This window comes from Elaeis guineensis, chromosome 9 (assembly GCF_000442705.2).
Source record: "Elaeis guineensis isolate ETL-2024a chromosome 9, EG11, whole genome shotgun sequence".
Taxonomy (NCBI): domain Eukaryota; kingdom Viridiplantae; phylum Streptophyta; class Magnoliopsida; order Arecales; family Arecaceae; genus Elaeis; species Elaeis guineensis.
In genome coordinates, this window is record NC_026001.2 from 2722166 (window position 1) to 2742489 (window position 20324).

The 20324-nt window shown below is 38.8% G+C and overlaps 2 protein-coding genes and 1 non-coding gene across 3 annotated transcripts; all 3 read right to left on the reverse strand.

Annotated features, from left to right (window-relative positions):
- Positions 1–3263: 3263 nt before the first annotated feature.
- Positions 3264–4526, reverse strand: LOC105052113 (uncharacterized). Its single transcript, XM_010932821.4, has one exon. It carries the CDS (start codon positions 4303–4305, stop codon positions 3571–3573), a length of 735 nt encoding a protein of 244 aa, XP_010931123.1. The 5' UTR covers positions 4306–4526; the 3' UTR covers positions 3264–3570.
- A 1780-nt stretch (positions 4527–6306) lies between these two features.
- LOC105052112 (rho GTPase-activating protein 1) lies at positions 6307–12104 on the reverse strand. Its single transcript, XM_010932819.4, is given in 6 exon segments — positions 6307–6995; positions 7177–7407; positions 8153–8272; positions 8387–8507; positions 11278–11557; positions 11560–12104. Coding segments are annotated over 6 exon segments (1485 nt in total). The 5' UTR covers positions 11690–12104; the 3' UTR covers positions 6307–6392.
- A 2234-nt stretch (positions 12105–14338) lies between these two features.
- Positions 14339–14410, reverse strand: TRNAP-CGG (transfer RNA proline (anticodon CGG)). The gene has a single exon. It is a non-coding gene; the product is annotated as a tRNA-Pro (tRNA).
- Positions 14411–20324: the final 5914 nt, after the last annotated feature.

Genomic DNA, 20324 nt, shown 5'->3' on the forward strand with positions numbered 1-20324 from the left:
TTCACTGTCAAGTGGCTGAAGAGATCATAATCCTGAAATTGATTGTAATGAAGGTGCTGCTGTTAATTATCATAATGTTACCATATTATCAAGTTAAGCAAAATATTTAACACTAACAAGTTCAGATTGCACCTTAATTGTCAATATGCTTACTTTAATTGTCAAAAAAATATGTGCCATTTTTAAGCATAACAAGCCTGAATAGGCTTAATTGTATCAATGATACATCATGTTATTGTAAGGTTTCTTTTTTTTTTTTTTTTCTTTTTCTTTAAGAGAAAAAGAAAAAGAAAAACACCGTCATCTTGTTTTACCAGAAACTATGTCGTTGTTGCTACAGCTCATGGATACTGTTGTTATCCGAAGACCCTTGTACTGGATGTATCTGCCTAAATCGAACTCAGATCGCAATAAAATAAAGCAACTGGGATCCTGATGAAGCTCGTGTTCGACGATAGTTAATGCCCTGGACACTTGTACCCCATGGTCTACAAATGGGTTCTGCTTCAGTGACCGACTTAACAGTAGTCAAGATCTTTTGATAACAAGAAACAGTAGTCAAGATCTTAGTGACAAATAATGGAAGAAACTAACAAGATGGTTAAGGAAATCTGCTTCTGTGTTCCCAGCTTGGCTACAGGAGGAACAGCTTGGGTATGTCGTCATGTACATTGAAAATATCTAGAGAACTCTAAGTTCATTTGTATAAAAATGTTAAAAATATTGCAATATGCATTATCATGATATGTATATGTCATTTATATAATGCTTGTATTGTACAATCCCTTTCAATAAACAAGATAAATTTTTCATTCAAAAGAAACATTTTAAAAATAAATATCTAATATTCTTTTTATGAGGTCCACCCGTTTAATAATTTAAGATACTATGGTCATTGGATCAAGTCTAAAGTTCCATGGACTCATCTTACTAAGGAAAAGTTCCATGGACCTAATAATAACTTAAGTCTAATTTAAATCTACATGATAAATTTACCTGTTAGCTTAAGGTGCAAACTTTTTTTTCTGGGAAAAGATTTTCCTATGAATTTATAGATATTCGTCACAAATTATTATGTCACTTTGAAGATACTAGAACAAATGAACTGTTAGTTGCATCCTATCTTCAATTTGTTTTTCATATATATATACGCATGCACCCATCTTATTTTTTGTTTTATGCATCCTTTTCATGTTAAAAATCAGGCTTCTGCTACAATGTTCACCAACATACTAGTATTTGATTTTTGGGAGAACAGTACCATTGTAGTTGGTTCATCAATTCATGATTTTTTTTTTTTTTTTTTTAAACTGTAGAACAAATGTCACCTAGATTTGCATTACTTTTTAAGATAATACACCTGGCATGTATACATTGCATATGTTTCTGAATTTTGCCTAACTAACAGAATTATTAAACAAAAACCTTGCTGGTCTCTCCTTAATCTCTACACTATTTCTTCCTTTTCCTGAGGTTGCACACGTTATGGTTATTCAAGATGCAAAATTATCGATCTATCCTACTGCCATTGAATCTGAACCACAGAGGGACTTGACTCTTGCAAAGATTGAAAGTGAGTAATGCAAGGCCATAATGGGGTTTATAAAATTAGATATTTTGTGGCGTTTATAAAATTAGATATTTTGTGACAATTTTGTTAATCTTGTTTGGTAGCTCTATAGCTAGTAAATCTGGATGATGCATCTTTCGGATCCTTGTTCTCTCTTTAGCTTGCTGTTAACCCACTACATTTTAGATGATGCAGGTCCCTTTTGTAGCTTGGAACTGGATAGGAAAGGAGATCAAAACAGAACATGATCATAGCTAATAACAAATTATGACGATTCGTGCAGATACACTTCACCACTATATTTTGAACTTAAGATACCATGCTTTTCTTGTGCAGTGACTCAAAATCAATGTATAATATAATCTTTGATTTTTGAAACTGGTGATATGGAAAACCGCTCCAACTGGAGAAATTTTGGTGCTCACAATATGAAGACAACTTGATTGCGAGTTCAACCTGGGCAACATCAAGTGTTGGGAGGCACTGTTGGTAGGTGTTTCAGGATAGTTCTCCAGATTTACACATTATGATCTGACGTTTGATGCCAGCATTTATTCAGCAGAAGCTTGACATATTCTGATATGCCAACCTAGCCTGCAGCTTCTTTCAGAACCGGATGCATTACTTTACAATTCATGTCCTCATCTCCAAGGCATTGACAAAATTTACACGTTTTCTGTATTTAACCATACAATATCTCATATGTACTCAGTGGAACACATCGACAGGAAAAGGCATCAAGATCATGATCGCTGTCCTGGAAAACTTTGAATTTCTTGCCAGGTAATCCATAACTGATGTTCACTTGACCTTCATTTGCTTTTTCTTCTTTTTTTGTGGTTTGGTTCTTTTTGGTAAGGACCTTGGCATTCTTGTGAACCTTATGTGACAAAAGTTAAAAGAGTGTCTGCCACCACAGATGGTAGGAGACTAAGTATCCAAAGCTGGAAAGTGGAATGAGTTTTTTGTTGTCAGGAGAGGATTTATTTGGTCTAAATTAATGGGAATGAAATTTCTATCCACAGATTTCTGATCCTGAAGGCTTTTGGGTGAGGGCGTTTACCTGCCATGGAATCCTAATCATCTGATCGTGGTTGAATAGCTTAGAGAACTCTTGTCATTACATGGTATTTTTCTCAATTTGCCCATCCTGGTCCTATCAGCAAGTAGCAATACTGTGACTTCAAAGTCCTTGGGATTTTTCCCTTTTTTCACTGGATGCCCGTAATTCTGTTTATAACCTATGGACTGCTGCATGAACACATATTGCAAGCTTTTAAACCCAAGCTTCAATTTGTTAAGCAGCATCCCAGCCTTCTGTGTATTTCTACCAGAGAAGCAATTTCCTTGCCTTTTTATCTTATTATTTCATATGATTGGTGCATCAGCAACAAGAACCAAATAAACATTGTTTTTGATGCATTGGTTAGGCTAATCAAACAAGTATTTCTGCGACAAGTTTCAAATTATAACATACTCTTTTGATATTATACTGATAGGAAGGACGATGATTGACAACATCAAAATGTCCTAAATTATTCCTTCTGTACAGCAGATAGAGATTAACACCTGATTAAACACTCCAGTCAGAAGGCCATTTCAAGGTGGGAATCATAGTGACGATTGCATGAGAATCATATGACATAAAATACCTGTATACTTATGTATTCAGGAAGGCTTGTAAAACTGAGGATTGACTAGCATTGAATAGTTTCAAGAGTAATGTATAAGACACTGAAATTTTTAACCCTGTAAAGTTCAACACCATGTGAACATGAGGCTCAGCATGTCTCTTGAGAACCAAGAGCCTGAGACGCTTGAAAACATGAAAGAGTAAAAGCCCTTATTTCTCCTGTCTAATTTCTCTTCTTGGAATAACCTTTGTTTTTTGTTTCTATCTTTTTCTTTTTCCTCTCTTTATCCTTAGAAAAAAAAATGAAAGTCAAACTTTTCTCCAAGAAATTCCTCAGAAACGGCATAAACTAACAAAAAGTCTATTACTAATTGCTGTGCGCTTCATCAGCTATTTTCTTCTCTTCTTCTTCTTGTTCTTCTACCCCTTCCTCTTGTTGTTCTTCTTCTTCTTCACGTTCTCCTTCTTCTCCTTCTGAAATGGCTTCTTCTGGGTGGACTATGTGCAGTTTGAGCCGCCCGTCTTCCCGAGAGGCTTGCAAGAACTCATAAGTTGGGATCCTGATCTCTCTCAGAACAAACCTCCCATCCTCCCTATAAGATTTGAAGGAGATCAATGGCTTGCCGCTCTTCCCGATAGATGATATCGGCGGCGGGAAGCCCCCACGGCTCCTCGACCGCACCTGTGACAAGCTTCTCGAATAAGCACCATTCACGCCATCATGCCGAGACCGCCTTTCTGTGCCCTTCTCTTTCCCAAGATCACTCCAATCACCACCACCTTCCTTCACCAAGTCATCGACGTCGTCCGAGCTCTCGGAGCCAAGCCCTTCGGTGCAGAGCTGCAGGGACTCCGAATTCTTCACCAAGAAGCCACCATTGCTCTTGGGATCACATTTACAGCCATTTCTGCCATTCTTTTTCTCGGAGGTTTGTGCAGGCTTCTCTTGGAAGTGGAGCTCACCGAAGATCTCCGTGAAGGACGAGTTCTCACTTGGTTTCTTGGGCTTGGTTTGGTTCCATGATGACAGAGAATCAAACAGCGTCGGGTTCTCGGGCATCGGTTTCTCAAACAAAGAGCTCAAGCTTCCCAAGGTAGCCATGATCTTGTTGTGAAAACAAAGAAAAACAAAGAAAATACAAGAGATCTCGATGAGGAGGAGGAGGAGGAGATTGGTTGGAGATTTGGAGGAGGAAGATGGGGAATTTGAGAAGGATGTTAGGATAGTTTTCCGATGAGGGAAACAAGGATGGGTGGTGGTGGATTAGATGACAAGTGGAGTTTGGCCTCCATAGCCTTCTCCGAATCACCATGCCTCGGCGTTTATATAACCGTCTGTGCTGAAAGGATGGTGGGTTTGGGTGGGAGTCCTCCACATGGATATCCTTTGTGGAGTCCGTTGGGAGATCAGATGGCCATCAGGTTCGGTGCAAACATAACTCATGTGCCAGAAGCCTATCGAATGGCTGTGATGAAAGATAGCATCAGCTCCCAGTGTGAGGAGCTCGTATCCATTAAGGTCGTTTTTAAGCTCCAATTTTGGTGGTCGCGTGGGGATAAGGATCATGGCCCCGATTGAACTGCTACGTTAAGGGTTGAGTCCTGGATAAAGTCTATGTCGCTCTGCACTAACCGTTGCCGTAAAAGATTGAGTTTAAAATATATGACCTGGTCGCATTCATTAACCATTTTATAACAACCCAATAAAAAGTCGTTCCCGTTTCTACCAAAAAAAAAAATGTCGTTCCCGTTACAACTCTATGGAGATTTCTAACCGTAGTTCTTTATCACGTCTCGTTGCGGGTAATTGTTGGGTTTCCCAGAACCTAGTATGGTGCTCTCAATAGCACCACGCCGTTACCCTTTCAGTTCCTAGTGCCGATGGCATGAAGAACTTGAAGGGGTAACTTGGCAGCACCACGTTGCATTCTCTTTGATTTAAGGAGATCTTATTGGCGAAATTGTTGGATCTCTCAGGATCACGAAGTTGTGTTCTATATCCAACAATGAAACGATTGGCTGAGGCGCCCAACGGACCAGTAAGTTCACTGCTCTGAAGCACAAGGAGTTGAAGAATGCCATGTGGCGCAACCTTGCTCAATCGATGTCTCTCTTTTTTTTTTTTTTTTATAAAAAATAAAACAATCGATGTCTCTTGACTATAGATATGATGTTCATATCACTGCAAAATACAATCTAGATGATCACCGAGCGATGCCCTAACAATGACTGGATCATGAATGGCAGCCACCTGGTAGACAACGACGATGACAAGGCTCATCCTTGGCAAGGCTTATCGGCTTCCTTCCCTCCTGGCAGCATTCAGCCTCAATTCCTGTACCTTCCAGGGAAATTATATGTCAATCATGCTTCATACAGATAAAAAGAAGGGAGCGTACAGCTGTATAAGAATATTCCTCTTGAGAATTGCAGGAAATGTTACTACCAAACAAAAGAGATTATTCTTGAAACAATAAAAATGCAGAAGAATTATGGACCACCACTTCAAGTCAGGTTTTATGCTTCTCAGAGTGTGACCTTGTGATGGCATTCGGACAAAGAATTGAAATTGATAGCACCCATTTATGAATTTATCATCAGCAAAAAGCACCAAATATGGCATTCGGACAAAGAATTGAAATTGATAGCATCCATTTATGAATTTCCATCAGGAAAAAGCACCAAATGAAATGGAAGAGACATGTTTTTCTGTAAGAAAAAGGGGAAAAAAAATGAAGTGGAAGAGAAATGATACTTTCTGATTAGTTGTGTACTTGTAGCACAAGCAGGGTGGAGGCCAGACAATCGCAGTGGTTTCATTTTCACCCAAAAAAGTTATTATGCTCTCATGATCCAGATATTAGCTTGATGGATGAAGAGTGATCACACAAGCTGGACATTTTCTGTACCTATGCAATTAATATCAAATGGAATGGCCGCACAGCATCTGCTAATATACCAAGCAACGTAAAATGAAGTCATTGAGATTTACAAGAGAAACAGGCACATCTTCATCACCCAAACGTAAGTTTCAGAAAACAGGAACAGTTAGCATAGAATGCGTCAAGACAGGAAAATCATACAACAACCAGAAACCAAAACATTCAAAGCAAATTCATGATACCTCAACTCAAAACTATAGTCAAATACAAGTCAGTCATGTAATGAAACAGACCCATCTAACAGTTTTCACCTCCATGCTTCTACACGCTCTACCTTTGAATTTATACGACTCACAATGCTGGCCCCCCTTGATTTCTCAGTGGGCAGGGTTGCTCGAATGGCGGAGTGTCCTTTAGCTTTTCTTGTTCCTTTCTTATGACTGAAACTGCTTGACCGTCCTGTCTTGTTCCTACGAGAATTTACACGAACTGCATTAGAACCATTAGCAGCAATTTCTGGGCCAATAGTTGAACCATCAGTACATGCTGGGTTCTCACAAAAGAGTTCATCGGTGGATTGCACTGCAGTTCCTTCTGGGACAGTATTGTTGTCAGAGGTTTGAGAAGTCTCAGCTGCCTCATCTGTGGTGGTAGTTTCTTCAGGAAGGCGGATGGGGCTATCTAAAGCAGGTTCTTCAGGAGCAAAAACTTGCTCCTTTGCTTCTTCACCGCAACTCTCCAGATGAAGCTGAGGGCTGTGATGGCCATTTTCATCTGATGGATCTAAATGGGGGATCGAAGCATCCCCTAAAGTGGGTTCCTGTCTTCCCTTGAGTGTCTTTACAATCAGTATTCTGAGAAAATTCATCACTTGCACTGCATACATCAGTGCAGTTAGAGGATCTGCCATCTACAATTATGAAAAATTAACCGATGTCAACCCTTTAATGCATCCACAGGCTGAGCATAAGCATTAGAAAGTGCTAACAAATGAAACTAGGCCAAACAAAGGATGAGCAGTTAATTAGTATAATATAAACCACTGCTAAAGCAATGGAAGATCCCAACAAGTTGGGCTAACCAAATGTTACCTGGGTCATGTTTGGAGCAAATACCATTGCAACATTGCGTGCATTCATCTTGTTCTGCTGTTCTTCTTGGACAACATCAGCCATCAAATTGATGGCCCAATCCAGTAAAGCGGCCTCTGTTGGTGGTAGCAGTCTTGCAAGTTCAGCACAATCTTCTTCTGATTGACATTGCATCACCTGTTCAGGCGAAAGAGAGTCCAGCACCCCAGCAGGCAGTTCTCTAAACCAAGCCTACAGAAGCATCAGCAAATGTTATTATGTCATCATGCAGAACAATTTAATCCTTGATGAAAATCATCTTACTTTTTGAAAGAACCATTACCAGAGCAACCCAATTATGCAATATATAACCAACCTTTCAGTTTGATAGTTCATACACAGGAACTAGTATTGCAAAGTAATAAGATGGTGAGATTAAAAAGAAAGAAAGAAAGAAAAAGTACAATAGAGTAGACAGACAAATCATGATGTTGCTGCTTCCAGAGTTACATATACCTGAAGCAGGAGAGTGGGGAAAAAAAAAGAAAAATGTTTTGACAAATTAAAAATTACCAATTCTACATGGTTTATAACCATCACATTTATTTGTTAGTAAATGAAACCCAGCAGTTGATAAAACAACTGGATGTGCTTGGTTTTAAATCAAAGATGGGGACCAGAAAATCATACATAGTACACTATGCATTCATACGAGCAGTATAAAACAAATGTTAGATATCATATCACCAAAAGGTTTGCAGGCTTGTCCAACATTATTCATGCAGGGCACGGAGTTGGGGGATGTGGGGGTGGTTTGATTAATGCGACTAAGCCAAAATTTATATGCCAGCTGATGAGAACCTTCTTTGGTCTTGCACTTGTTACTTTTGCTACCCATAATAAGAAATGCAGGCTGCTTGCTATAGGTGAACTGTCCTAAGTTACTAGCAAATTCAACATCAATCTAAATTACTGCACAATTTTGGACATTTATTACCTTGATTAAACCTGCCAGGCAGTGCACATCAATACCATCTGGTACAATTCCGTGATTTAGCTGGTCTCTGACATACTCCTCTTGGCTATTTTCTGCATTAATTCTGAAAATGCCTTCAGCCTGTTCAGTTAGATTGGGAATCAAGTGTCAGGCATCAGAAATCAAAATATAATGTATTTAGCATCAGTCACCAAAATCAAAATATAATGCATTTAGCATCAGTCAGAAGCATACCCGAAGGCCGCCTTGCTCGTAAAGACGTCTTTGCATTAGCAAGAGTATTGTTGGAACACTATTCCCTCTAGAGTCGTAGGAACATTGCATTGACTCGGTAGAGACACCAAACACACGCACACTGCACTAGGAATTAAACTTAGTCTTAAATTTTCTTACAAAGCATAGAGAAAGCTAATTGCACCAACAAGAGAATTAAAAAAAAAAAAAACATATGCATGCAATGTACGTACGTACGTACGTCGTCTGTCTGTCAAAAGGACTATGTTAACGGTGATTAGAGCTAGATGCTGAATGTATGATACATTATAAGGAATATGGCTATACAGCGAAGCAGAAGCAGCTTAGGGCATCATGGATGTTGACTTGTATCCAGAATCCTTCATAAAACTAAGAAGAGGATTATAAGCGGCAAACTAAGATGTATAAGCCTGATTGAGTGGTGCAGAATAAAGCTTGTTGACTTTGGATTACAGTAGTTTTCGTGATGGTTAACCAAACCAGATATGTACTAATATGAACATCTCTAAGATATGAGCATGGCCACTAAGCATCTGCTAAAAGAGAACATGCTTATATGCATACTTACAATTATAAGCATGTTATTACATATAAAGAGATGAAATGGGATTTAATATTTACTTCCGTTTTCAAGATTTGTATTGCATATGAATTGATGATGAAGCATGATCCACATAATCGAACAAATGAAAAGGAGAAGGCCTAGTTTATATTATTGTTTGTTGCTTCCCTCTTCAGCGGCAATGAGCAGAGCAAGTAAAGGAGGAAGCAGAATAGCACTGGAAAAGATAAATGAATAAGTAAATATTGCCATAGTGGAGCTCTTCTAATTGGAGAAATCAAAGCACAAGGTTAGTTTTGGCATTTTGATACCTTATTTTGGCTTTTTGGATGGATTGATCATGTGATACAAAGTCATCCGTGATGTTTTTTTTAAGTCACCAAAAGCAACAGTGTTACAATTAATTTTAAAATCACCATGTGACTTTTCAACTGGTCATATCAGTCTGAGTCATGATAGTTTGTTAGCTTAGATAGTGAGGTCTCCCACAGTTGGTATGAGAGACTAACAACGAAATGCTGAATATAACATCAAGGGTTTGCCTCTTTTTCAAGGTTTGACTCAAAGGTGAAAACTTTAACGGAGTGTACGTGACGACTCCTGCACACATTGGTAGTTAAAGTTCCACCAACACTGCTTTTATTGACATTTATCTTTCTGTCTTCTGTACTTTGGATTATATTTTCCTTCAAACATCCCACCAAAATTGACTTCTAGAATGAATTTATCATCAATTTCTATCAGGTTCTGTTCAACAATTAAAAGTCCTCGTATTTAGCATATGATCCCTTTAAATGTCACTCCAGTCACTAAAAATAAACTATTTCTTCAGCTTTTCCTGTAAGGAGAAAGAAACCAAAATTTGCCTCCAGGTTCAAGCAACCATCAATTAATTGTTAGTTATAGTATCATCCCTTTGCTTATGGGAATCTCTATAGTTTTCTGACATATTATCTATCTGTCTGTTCAATCCCAATATTCTTCAATTCTTTCCATGGGAACATTTCGCACCAAAATGTTGGCTTATTAGAGAGGCACGTGCAATTAAACACCAGGAGATGAAGCCAACATCCAGCTCTCAGCAAAGATCAACACCAAGGACAGTATTTGCAACCTGGTATTACACACAAGGATAGATGATTACTGAAGAATTTAAGAAAACAATTCTATCCATTGCATTCCTTGATTTGATTACTGAAGTTAATGATTAATTCAAATGGAATGATTCAATGGATGAAAAGCAATGAACTTCCTAAGGCAAAACTTTGTTGGAGTAGTGTGGTAGATTAGATGCTTCTATTAGGAAACCACCCATCATGCAGCTGAGGAGATGAAAGTTAGGCTTAAGAGATGTACTTACTGTTTGATCATGAGAAATCACTGTAAAAAACATTCTTGGACAAGTGTATAAGAAGGTTCAGATACCAGTCTCTGGACTGATAAGGACCGTTAGCAAGCCCTTTGATTCTTCAAATCCAGCCTCGAATCTAAAATGTAGTGATATGACTATTTTGTGGCCTCATGGATTATCCAAAGTCTGAAAGAATGCAGAAACTAATGTAGCAACTAGAAGCATTTCCAAATCCCTGCTAACAAGGTTAGGGGCTAGCAGTGCTAATGAATCTTGAAATTGGAGGTGATCATCTGAAATAGCATGATCAGAATTGGAACACTTTGCAGTAACAACAGATATAGCAATTATACGACCTATTGGTGAGAGTGCGAAGGATTCAGAAACATAAAAGCAACAGCTGGATAAAAAATTGATCGTTATGGAGTCCTTGTGGATTGGAGAACTACTGACACTTGGATTGATTATCAAGGTGATGAAGTAAAAACATGTTATTAGAAACGATGCAGCATATTTCTCTATTGTGTCTCCAAACAAGACAACCAAATGTTAGAAATCTTTAATTAACCCATCACACAACATAAAGTCTGTATTTGGATTCTTTTTTTTTTTTTTTTCTTTTCGGATGCAAAAGACAGGGTGAGCTGGCATTTATTTCATAAAGAGAATCAAAGTGAACACTAAACAATTTAATCTCCAACAGTATGGACCTGAAATATTGATTCAGAACCAAAAACCCAACACATCAATTTTGTTAGATCAATAATTGAAAAACCGTTATAAATCCAAGCAAAAACATTCCTTTTCTAACAGCATTCAACAGGAAGGAAACTAAAAAAGGAGCCACCTTTCGCCTTGTTTCAAAAAGATTTCATCTTAGAAAAACCAAATTCCATTCCAGGCTCTGAAATTAGCCACAATCCATCGTTATCAAAACAAGAGAAGACGATAATAGACCTGGCACTGGGTGCTCGCCGTGGAACATCCGGCTCGAACTCGACAGGCAAGCCGAGGAAGCCATGGAATCGATCGAAGGTGACATGGGCGACATGCCTCACGTCGGTGGGCCATCCGATCTCCATGGCTCCCCGGAGCTCCTGCGCGCCCTCCGTCTTGCACCCAAGCAGCGACTTCCTCACCACCGTCAGCAGCAGCGCCAACACCGACAGCTGCTCCTCCGCCGCCGATGCCTCCTCTTCACCTCTCCTCCGTCTCTCCCTCTTCCTCTCTACCACCGCCCGGTGCCCTCCCCCACCTCGACCCCATCTCCGCTTAAAAGGCTCGGTGAGCCATCATTTAGGTCGCAGGAAAGCGAAGGCCGGCTTGGAGAAGAAGGGAGCTGGGAGGGGGACCGAAGCACCTCGGTCATGGCTGGCTATGGAAGGGTATTATGGAAGACTAGTGAAGGTGGGCCTAATAGAAGAGCAAAAAAAAAAAAAAAGGATTTTTAGGACATGGGGGCTTCCCCTAAGGTGGAGATTTGGGGAAGACTTGCTGAATTTTTTTGGAGTGGAGTTGGATTGAAGTAAGGATTTGAGTACTGCTGGTGGGACGTGAGAATCATAACTTTCGGAGGTTTTAAAATTTTTGCCCCCCCTTTCCTGGCTGGCTTCAGGGGTTTGAAGAAGCAAAAGGGATGGAGAAGGGAGCAGACGAGGAGGTTGGAGGGGCAATGTTTTCTTCCGTATTTGTATTTAAATTTGAGTATTTTTGTGGGGGTAGATTGGGAAGAGAAGAGAGAGAAAGAAAAAAAAAATCAAAAGGTGGTGGAGGTGGGTGTAGAGTGTAGGAGCGAGAGGAGATTAGTGGGAGTGGTGATGGACATTGGAGGGTTGGCTAGTTGCTTGATCAAGACTCCTCCCTATCTTAGGACTTGACTTAAATGATACATTCAATAATGTTGGGCTGCTTTCCAGAAATGCCCCTATAGATGTTTTTTTGGGATCAGAGACCAGGACAGGCTTCTTTAAGACTGATGGGTCTTGCTTTGTGCAACCTGAATAGAAGAGAAGACAGCATGATAACCATAAAGCGATTATTATGGACATCTCAAGATTAAGATGAAATTAGCATCCATTGTATAATTTAAATATAAATATATTTATATATCCAAGTGAGTGTGAATGTGGGATGAAGGACGGGTTTGAAAGGGAGATCAACATCATCATCATCATTGTGGTTTAAAGTTATATCATGCCAGTGGTGACAAAGCAGCACAAAAGTCTCAGGTTACAATAAGATGTGATTATAAACAATGCTGGGTTTTAAAATTGAGGGTCAGAATATGTAAGTATGGTTATTTTGGCTTAAACAAAGAAAAAATTGGATGTCGTAGACTTTAGCTGCTTTAAATATCTTGATTGATTCACAGCTGCCAGATCTTTGCTAGATATATATTTTAAAATCTGAAAAACGCCTGAAAGGGACAGTGGTACAACAACAGGAACTTAAATTAGATGCCACGTCTAAGCATTGATATACTTGGAACCAAGACATGACTGATGGATTAGTGAAGGCCCAGCTCATGAGTCTGATTTGAATTCTGTAACTCCAGCTTACAAACTTGACATAAAGATCCTGAGCGCGTAAAGATGTATACGTTAGTTCCAAATTGCCCCTGTTTGGTGAGAATTTAAATATTGTGTCACTTGTCTCTCTCTTACATGGATGAGATCTGGCAGCTCGTTAATACGGGCTTTTTTTTATTATCACATGCAGGACATGTGCCTTCAATTAGTTGTTTTGGAAGGGCACGGTTCAATTGTAAGGAAGAAGGATGGCGGCGGGGCCCAGCTGCAGTTGAACAAGAAGTGCGGATAGATTTGGTCTTAACAAGTGGCCCCACGATCTAACAAACAGCTGGATGGATACCAAAAGTTAAAGAACAGGAACTTTTCTGAAGCTTGCTCCAGGAACGGGATTCCTTGGAAGGGACATTCTTCTTGGATCCTTGGTGGGTATGCTAGGGTCAAGAAACTCCGAAGACAGCCAAGTACCAGGCATCAATCAATCCAAAGGTTTTGGTCAGTCGTATTATCCAGTGGGAGACGGTTGTTCTAATTTTATTGTTATTCATGTTCCATGTCTTGGTTCAGCAATGGTTTAATGCAACCTACCAGCAATTTTCTATTTGTTAGACAAGGATGTTGCAAAATTTTTCTTCTATAGCTTAGTATGCACCAATTTCTGAACGAGTGGTTTGCAGCAGAAAGACTATAAGAATAAGTGAGCTCCTTGACAAAAGAGATGTTCTTTAGGAACTTGAATTTGCAGTGATCAAATTACAGGTCAGCAGATGTTCTATGCCCACTTAATTCTTCCATTTCATTGTCACCTGTCAATGCCTATTGGATTGTTTGGACCCTGGATGGATGAATCAAATGCAATCTACAGTCGACGAGCGTAGGGTGCATGAAGATGTTGCGCAACGGAGCGGTCAGAGGGAGCCAACGTAGCATGCAGATCTCACTATATCAGTGATGTGAAGCTATGGCATTTAATAATACAGGTTGATTCATGTGTTAGGTCATCATGTAGACTAAAGCCCTATAGCTACATGCTGAACAACCCTTCACAGCAAAGAGGGACCTCTATCTGATATAAGGTTTTTTGAGTCTATAAAAACTTCATTAGAGACCAAATAACACCATTCCTCATATAGTTTGTTTGCATACTTCTTTGCGGAGGATATCGGCATTCCTCTAAGGTTTTCAAACTGTCACGATTGTTTTTTTATTTGCTCTTGAACTCCAAAATAGATGTTACCCAAAAACAAAAAAAAAACTCCAAGATTGAGGAATCGGGAAAAGCAAATCCCCACATTTCTTCTTCGTTTGCGGAGAAAGAATCTTATTGGCTGGTCCAAAAACCAAAGAGAAAAGGGGCTAAAAAAAGTTTGTTGCAGCTTACATGACCGCAAAAAAAGGCTCAGATTCAAATTTCAAAACTAGAAGGCGGGCAGAGAGCAGTAATTAAAAATAAACAAATAAATAAAGACCAAAACGAACAGTATTTTTCCGGGGCGTTGCGAGAATCGAACTCGCGACCTCTCGCACCCGAAGCGAGAATCATACCACTAGACCAAACGCCCTTTACACAAACAAGTTTCAATATATAATCATATAGACATATATATCCAAAATGCCCACCGCCCCGAACCTATGATGCACTAGGTATTAGGAAATTATTCCCTTTCATAGACCGTATGATTGTGCTATAATAGTGGGATTGTGACCCCACCACCAGTGTTAAACCGTCCGCCACGTGCACTGCTTTGGTGATTGACAGAAAAGGAGAGCTAGACTTTGCTTGCGATATCAAAATCATAGGTGGTAATCATAGTCTGTGGTGCTGCAGTTTCAACCTGGAGAATTGGTTCGTATTTATCCATCCATGCAGAAAATGCTCTCTAGAATTGCGATGCCTCTGCAGAGAATAAGATATGGTTGCGTAATCTTTGTCCAAAGGAGAAGGGGACCGAGCCCACTGCTCAGCCAAACCGGACACCAGGGCTGTTGGGGTGGTTAGTTAGTGTGCATGAATAGAAGGATATTTTAATTTCCCCTGGTCGTTGAATTGAGCTGGACCTAAACTAGTTGAGCCAATGACAAGGGGACAAACGAGTTTAGCCCAAGCAATCCCATAAGAGCGCAGACGTGTGGCGGGACAGCTACAGTTGCGTGGAAAAGTTGAACGTCACGGGAGGAGACACCAAAGGCAAAAAATTTATTTACTTCGAGCTTTTCCACGGGGAGGTGGTGATCTTCAAGGTTTGCTAGACGGATGCCGGAGACTGTTCTGGCTATAAAGTCGTGTCCGCCGTGTAGCATAACATATCTTCGAGAAGCTGACGGCCTCTGTAGCCGAGTATGCTAGAAGTCTCCTGTGGACCGAGGCAAGGACGGACAACTTCGGGATTTTTTATTTTCTTATTCTCTTGATTATATTCATATAAGAATTAATAGACTATTATTGCAAAAAAACTCACAATATGGTACAATTATGCTTATGATGAAAGGTTGCATGCTTGATTAGATTGATATGCCTCCCTGTTGGAAGCAATTTCAGGTAGTTTAGACCTCAAAACATATGTTTATTTGAGTATTTAGCATGATCTTAATTTGGTGGTGCATGGTAGATTCTTTACACAAGCAGCTTAGGTCTCCCAAATATGAAGAGATATAAAAATATTGTAAGTGCAATATGTTGTAAGCCTTAATTGTGATTCCAATTTAGTTGTACATGAATCTTCTCACATATCTACCTCCAAAATATCACCCGGAAAAACAGTCAATCATGCAGTCAATCCTATATGGAGTGGCCTTATTTTAGCAATTTATCAATTGGGATTTAAATCAATATGGCTTGATAGTGATTCAGCTGTGGTTATTCAATAGATTTCTAATCTTCAACACAGCAGTTCTTTGCAATATATTTCTCAACAACATCACCCCCTCCTCTATGATATCAAAGTTTGGTTATCTTCTCTGAATTTTTTCATGGCCTCTCATAGATTTAGACAAGGTAATCAACTAGCGAATAGATTGGCTAGTCTTCCTGTCACCGGTAACTTCTCATATACCTCACTCTTGCCGTATGACTTCCAATCTTTTATTCTACGCGATGGTATGTTTTAAGTCTTTTGTTTTTAGGTCTTGACCCTTGATGTGCACAAAGGAAAAAAAAAAAAAAGGACACCTCTATAGAGAGGTAGGGGTGGGGGTTTTGGAAAAGAGTGAGAACATGCTTAAATAATCTGGAGACATAGCAAATATTTATTCTCTAGTGCGACATATATAATGTACCAAAAAAATAAATAAATAAATAAACTTATATCTGACACGCTAAAACAATTAATTTTTTTGCTCGTTTACGAGTTGTTGCCTGATAAATTCTACCCGGAAAAGACTATAATTATTTGGGGAATCTGGCTGCAAAAATCTTTGACCATCTGATTCCACAACCATAAAAAGATGTTAAAATTCCAAAGAAAAAAAAATAGAGATAAAGGAAACCAAACACCACCACTTCAAATCAATTACTCAAGAAATCATACGGAACCATATCTTAGATCATCCCGATAGGTCCACACAACCACAACTAACCACAAAAGACAGCACCTTCCACCAACACAACAACCAAACCCAAGTTCTAAGCATGGGTAGGTCATAATTATTAGCCAACTCCAATGGACAAGACATCCGCATGCATGCATGCATGCAACTAGAGAAACAGAACCATGGCCGAAGCCGCGACACCTACGAGAGCAAGAGGCCCAATCGAAGCAACAGAGGCAGCACTATCCGGAGCAGGGGCCGGACTATGTGGATAAGTAGACGGCGCCTCGGCATGAGAGTGGGCCATTGATAGCCCGGCAAGCAGAGCCACCATCACCATCACCATCGCCACCATGAGAAAAGCCTTGGAGGATGCCATCTCTCAAACTTCTTTCTCAAATTCTAGCGCAAGAATTACAGAGAACTCACACCATAGAGAGATACATTTGTGGAGTTCCTTTTATTAAACGAGGAGATTCTCAGATTGGAAAGCTATCAGTCGTTTAGATTTCCTTCTCCAATTCCTTCCTTTTACGGCACGAGGTGTTCGTTGAATGAGGCCTTTTTGCCGCTTTTTATCACCAAAAGAAGAAAGAATTAGGCTGTATTAAAGTTTCTTCTTTGGCTCGATGGCGAAACGAATCTTTTAGCATTCTATATGGGTGCTGCCAACTGCGTCACAGCACAGAGTTGAAACCGCGTGAACTGGTATCCCGGGGTTACCGAGGAAGATGATGAAAAAATTAATTTCCGATCAATGGTATGGTTTGGCTGTCACTTAATGATCACTGGCCAAAAATTTAGTGCGGACTTCAGGCTGCAAGGGTTACCATATACCATGTTTGAAGCAGAGTACAAAGGTATCGGGGGATCATTTGATGGTCCGTGCACCACCGACCATTAGATCATGATGCATGAAAGAGCATGAAATAATATATATTGTTCATGGATCATAATTATTGATATGAATCTTTACTACATTAAAAAAAAAAAAAAATCTTTTGTTACAAGAGAACAAGAAATAAAGTGAATCATTCATGAACCAAAGCCATTTTTTTTTTTTAAAGATATTAATGGACTTCCTGGATCATGTGTTCCAAGATATCTCAATATATATGATTGGACATCCAATATTTCATCTAGCCATCGGATGGTCCAATATGTTTGAAAAGAAAAGAAAAGAAAAAATAAAACAATAATTAATATTTATATCTTTGTTTTCAAATTATTAAAACTCTAGTCCTTAGACTGTAAAGAAATATATAAAGGACTGATGGCAAGTTGTTTTCCATCTCTATATATCCGGAGCAAATGACTACAGGGGAGATGGCACCTCTTGCCAACTTATAATCCAAACCTTTTAAGACTCGTTTGGTTGATGGGAAGTGAAAGGGGGAAGAAGTATTTCCTGAGAAGTGAAGAAAATACCTCTGTTTGGTTGAAGTTTTAAAAGGATAGAGAGTGCAAAAAGTATTTCTATGAGAAGTCATTTTTCACATTTCATGAGAAGTGGAAACTTATGAGAAGGTGGGTTTTGGTATTTCTGTGACATGAGAAGTGATAGTATTTTTTTCTTTCCTAAAATATTTTTTAAGATTCATAATTAAAATTTAATAAAATATCAATAGATAGTTAGGATGAAATACTGATAGTAATATAATCTTATATTAATATTATCTTAATATTTATATAAAAATAATATTAATATTTATTATATTTTAATATTATTTTAATATTTATATTAATATAATATTTTATTAATATTAATATAATATTTATACTAATATAATATTATATTTATACCTATATTAATAAATTTATTATATTAAAATATTTATATTATGTTAATATAATATTAATATATTAGTATTATATTAATATAATAAATTATTATGGTCTAATGTTATATTATAATATATTAATATTATATTTATATTAATATAAATATAATATTAATATTTATATAAAGTTTATGAGTAAAAATGTACGATTTTATATCTACTAAGGATATGATAGGTATTTTACTCAGTTTTTTTAGAAAAATAGGTGTTCATCCAAACATAAGTTACTTTATAATAAGTCATTTTTCAATGATCAACTATACATATCAAAATTCTATTCTCAGAAAGTAACTTCTCAGAAAGTTACTTCTTGAGAAGAAAATTTTTTTTCGCAAATCAAACCAGTCCTTAAAGCATAGCTGGAGGGCTCCAGCTACGACTCTAACGAAGAGAAGAAGCCTGGATGGCTAAACTTAAAAGTAGAAGCACCCCCTACGAGCGATACCAATCGAAGATGGTGATGGGATTCATCACATGCATAGAAGCAGCACTTGTCGAAGCAAGCACTGGGGCGTAATTGCCATGTATAGCAAATTAGCAATAAAAGCCTTAGCAGCTGGACATGGATATCATGTGTCGGAGTTTGGTGATGGCGATAGAGACTACCTGTGAGCATCGTGCATGATATAATTAGGAGATAGACAGGAGGAGACGGGTATGAGGTAGCAGTATTATGCAGGTAGTCCAGCCACCATAACCGCCACCATGATGAAGATTTTGAAGAAAGCCATCTGTTTTGTGGACCGAGGCAGCGGTAGCTCCTATGAATTTAATGATATTTTGCTTTTTGGTTTGTTGGATATACTATACTAGACCAGCATGATCAATTCGGTTTTATCAATATATATATATATATATATATATATATATATATATATATATATATATATATATAGATCACTGCATTATTACAATCCTGACAAAGTTTAATTGACCACTGGGAAGGATTCCGTTGCTATGGCCATGCAATGTGACTTTCTGGGGTCGGGTATGAAGTTATTCGGGTGGTTTTCCTATATCAGTAAAGCACCAGAGGAGACGAAAACCACAGAACGTCGGCGTAGTTGGCACTGTTCCGGATTTCTGTGGCTTTGTTTACTGCGATGCTACTACAAACTCTCCCTCTGTTCGTTGCATCCTACAGTCCTAGTGTTGAGGCAGTGGGTTACATCTTCTCCAACAGACAAAGTTGCAGAGGTCTTTTACAGCCATTACATATACAAACACATATATATATATATATATATACACATACATACTTCCCATGCTGCCTGGTTTTTCCTGCCTTTTATTTTGCTCCTCCAGCTCGTCCAAAGATGAGGAATCAGAGGTGGAAGTGGAGGTACAGCAATCGAGTGATATACCTGTTGCCATATTCTCCCAGCGAAGCTACATTTTAGAAAGATGTGATCCGTTGTTTCTTCCTCTTCACCGCAAAGTGGGCAGCTTTGGGGTCCATTCCAGTTCCTTTCCTTGGGTTCTAAGCCGTGAGGATCTTATCTTTTAAGATTAGATATTTGAAAACCTTCGCCTTCTCATGAGGAAGAGGCAGCTTCCAGTTTATCTTCCCAAACATTGATGTTATTCCACCATATGGCTCAAGAATTCATAGCAATTGATGCTCGAATGAGTAAGGTTATGGAGTTGCTCCACTTCCAATCAACCAATTCCTCCTCTATTGTGAGTAACGGTATCTAGGAAGTTTTGCAGCCGCTCGTGGTGTGCTCTAGATCTTGTAGTCTGCATTTGGTTTGCAGACATTTGCGTTTGATAGGTACGAGCGTCACTGGAGGAAGTCATCTGTTGCTCTTATTTTTGAACTGGTGTGAGAGGAGGAGACGGTGAACTAAGAACCGCTTTGGCTAGCAGCGGGGAGAGAGACGGGTGATATAGGGAGACTTAATTTGAGGGTGGTGTTGGGATTGAGAGGCTTTAATGTTTCCATACCGGTGTTTCCATAGATGGAAAGATTTTGGGAGGTATTTTCACCGAGCATGAAAATTTTGCTCCTTTCCTGATAACTCTAGGGTGAAAATACATAGATTTTAATTTAGGGCAAGGCTGTGAATGAAAGCTTGTGCGAGCATGTATTTTGTTTCATATCAAT

Excerpts from the sequence above, each read along its gene's own strand:
- LOC105052113 (XM_010932821.4), bottom strand. The coding sequence starts at position 4,305 with ATGGCTACCTTGGGAAGCTTGAGCTCTTTGTTTGAGAAACCGATGCCC.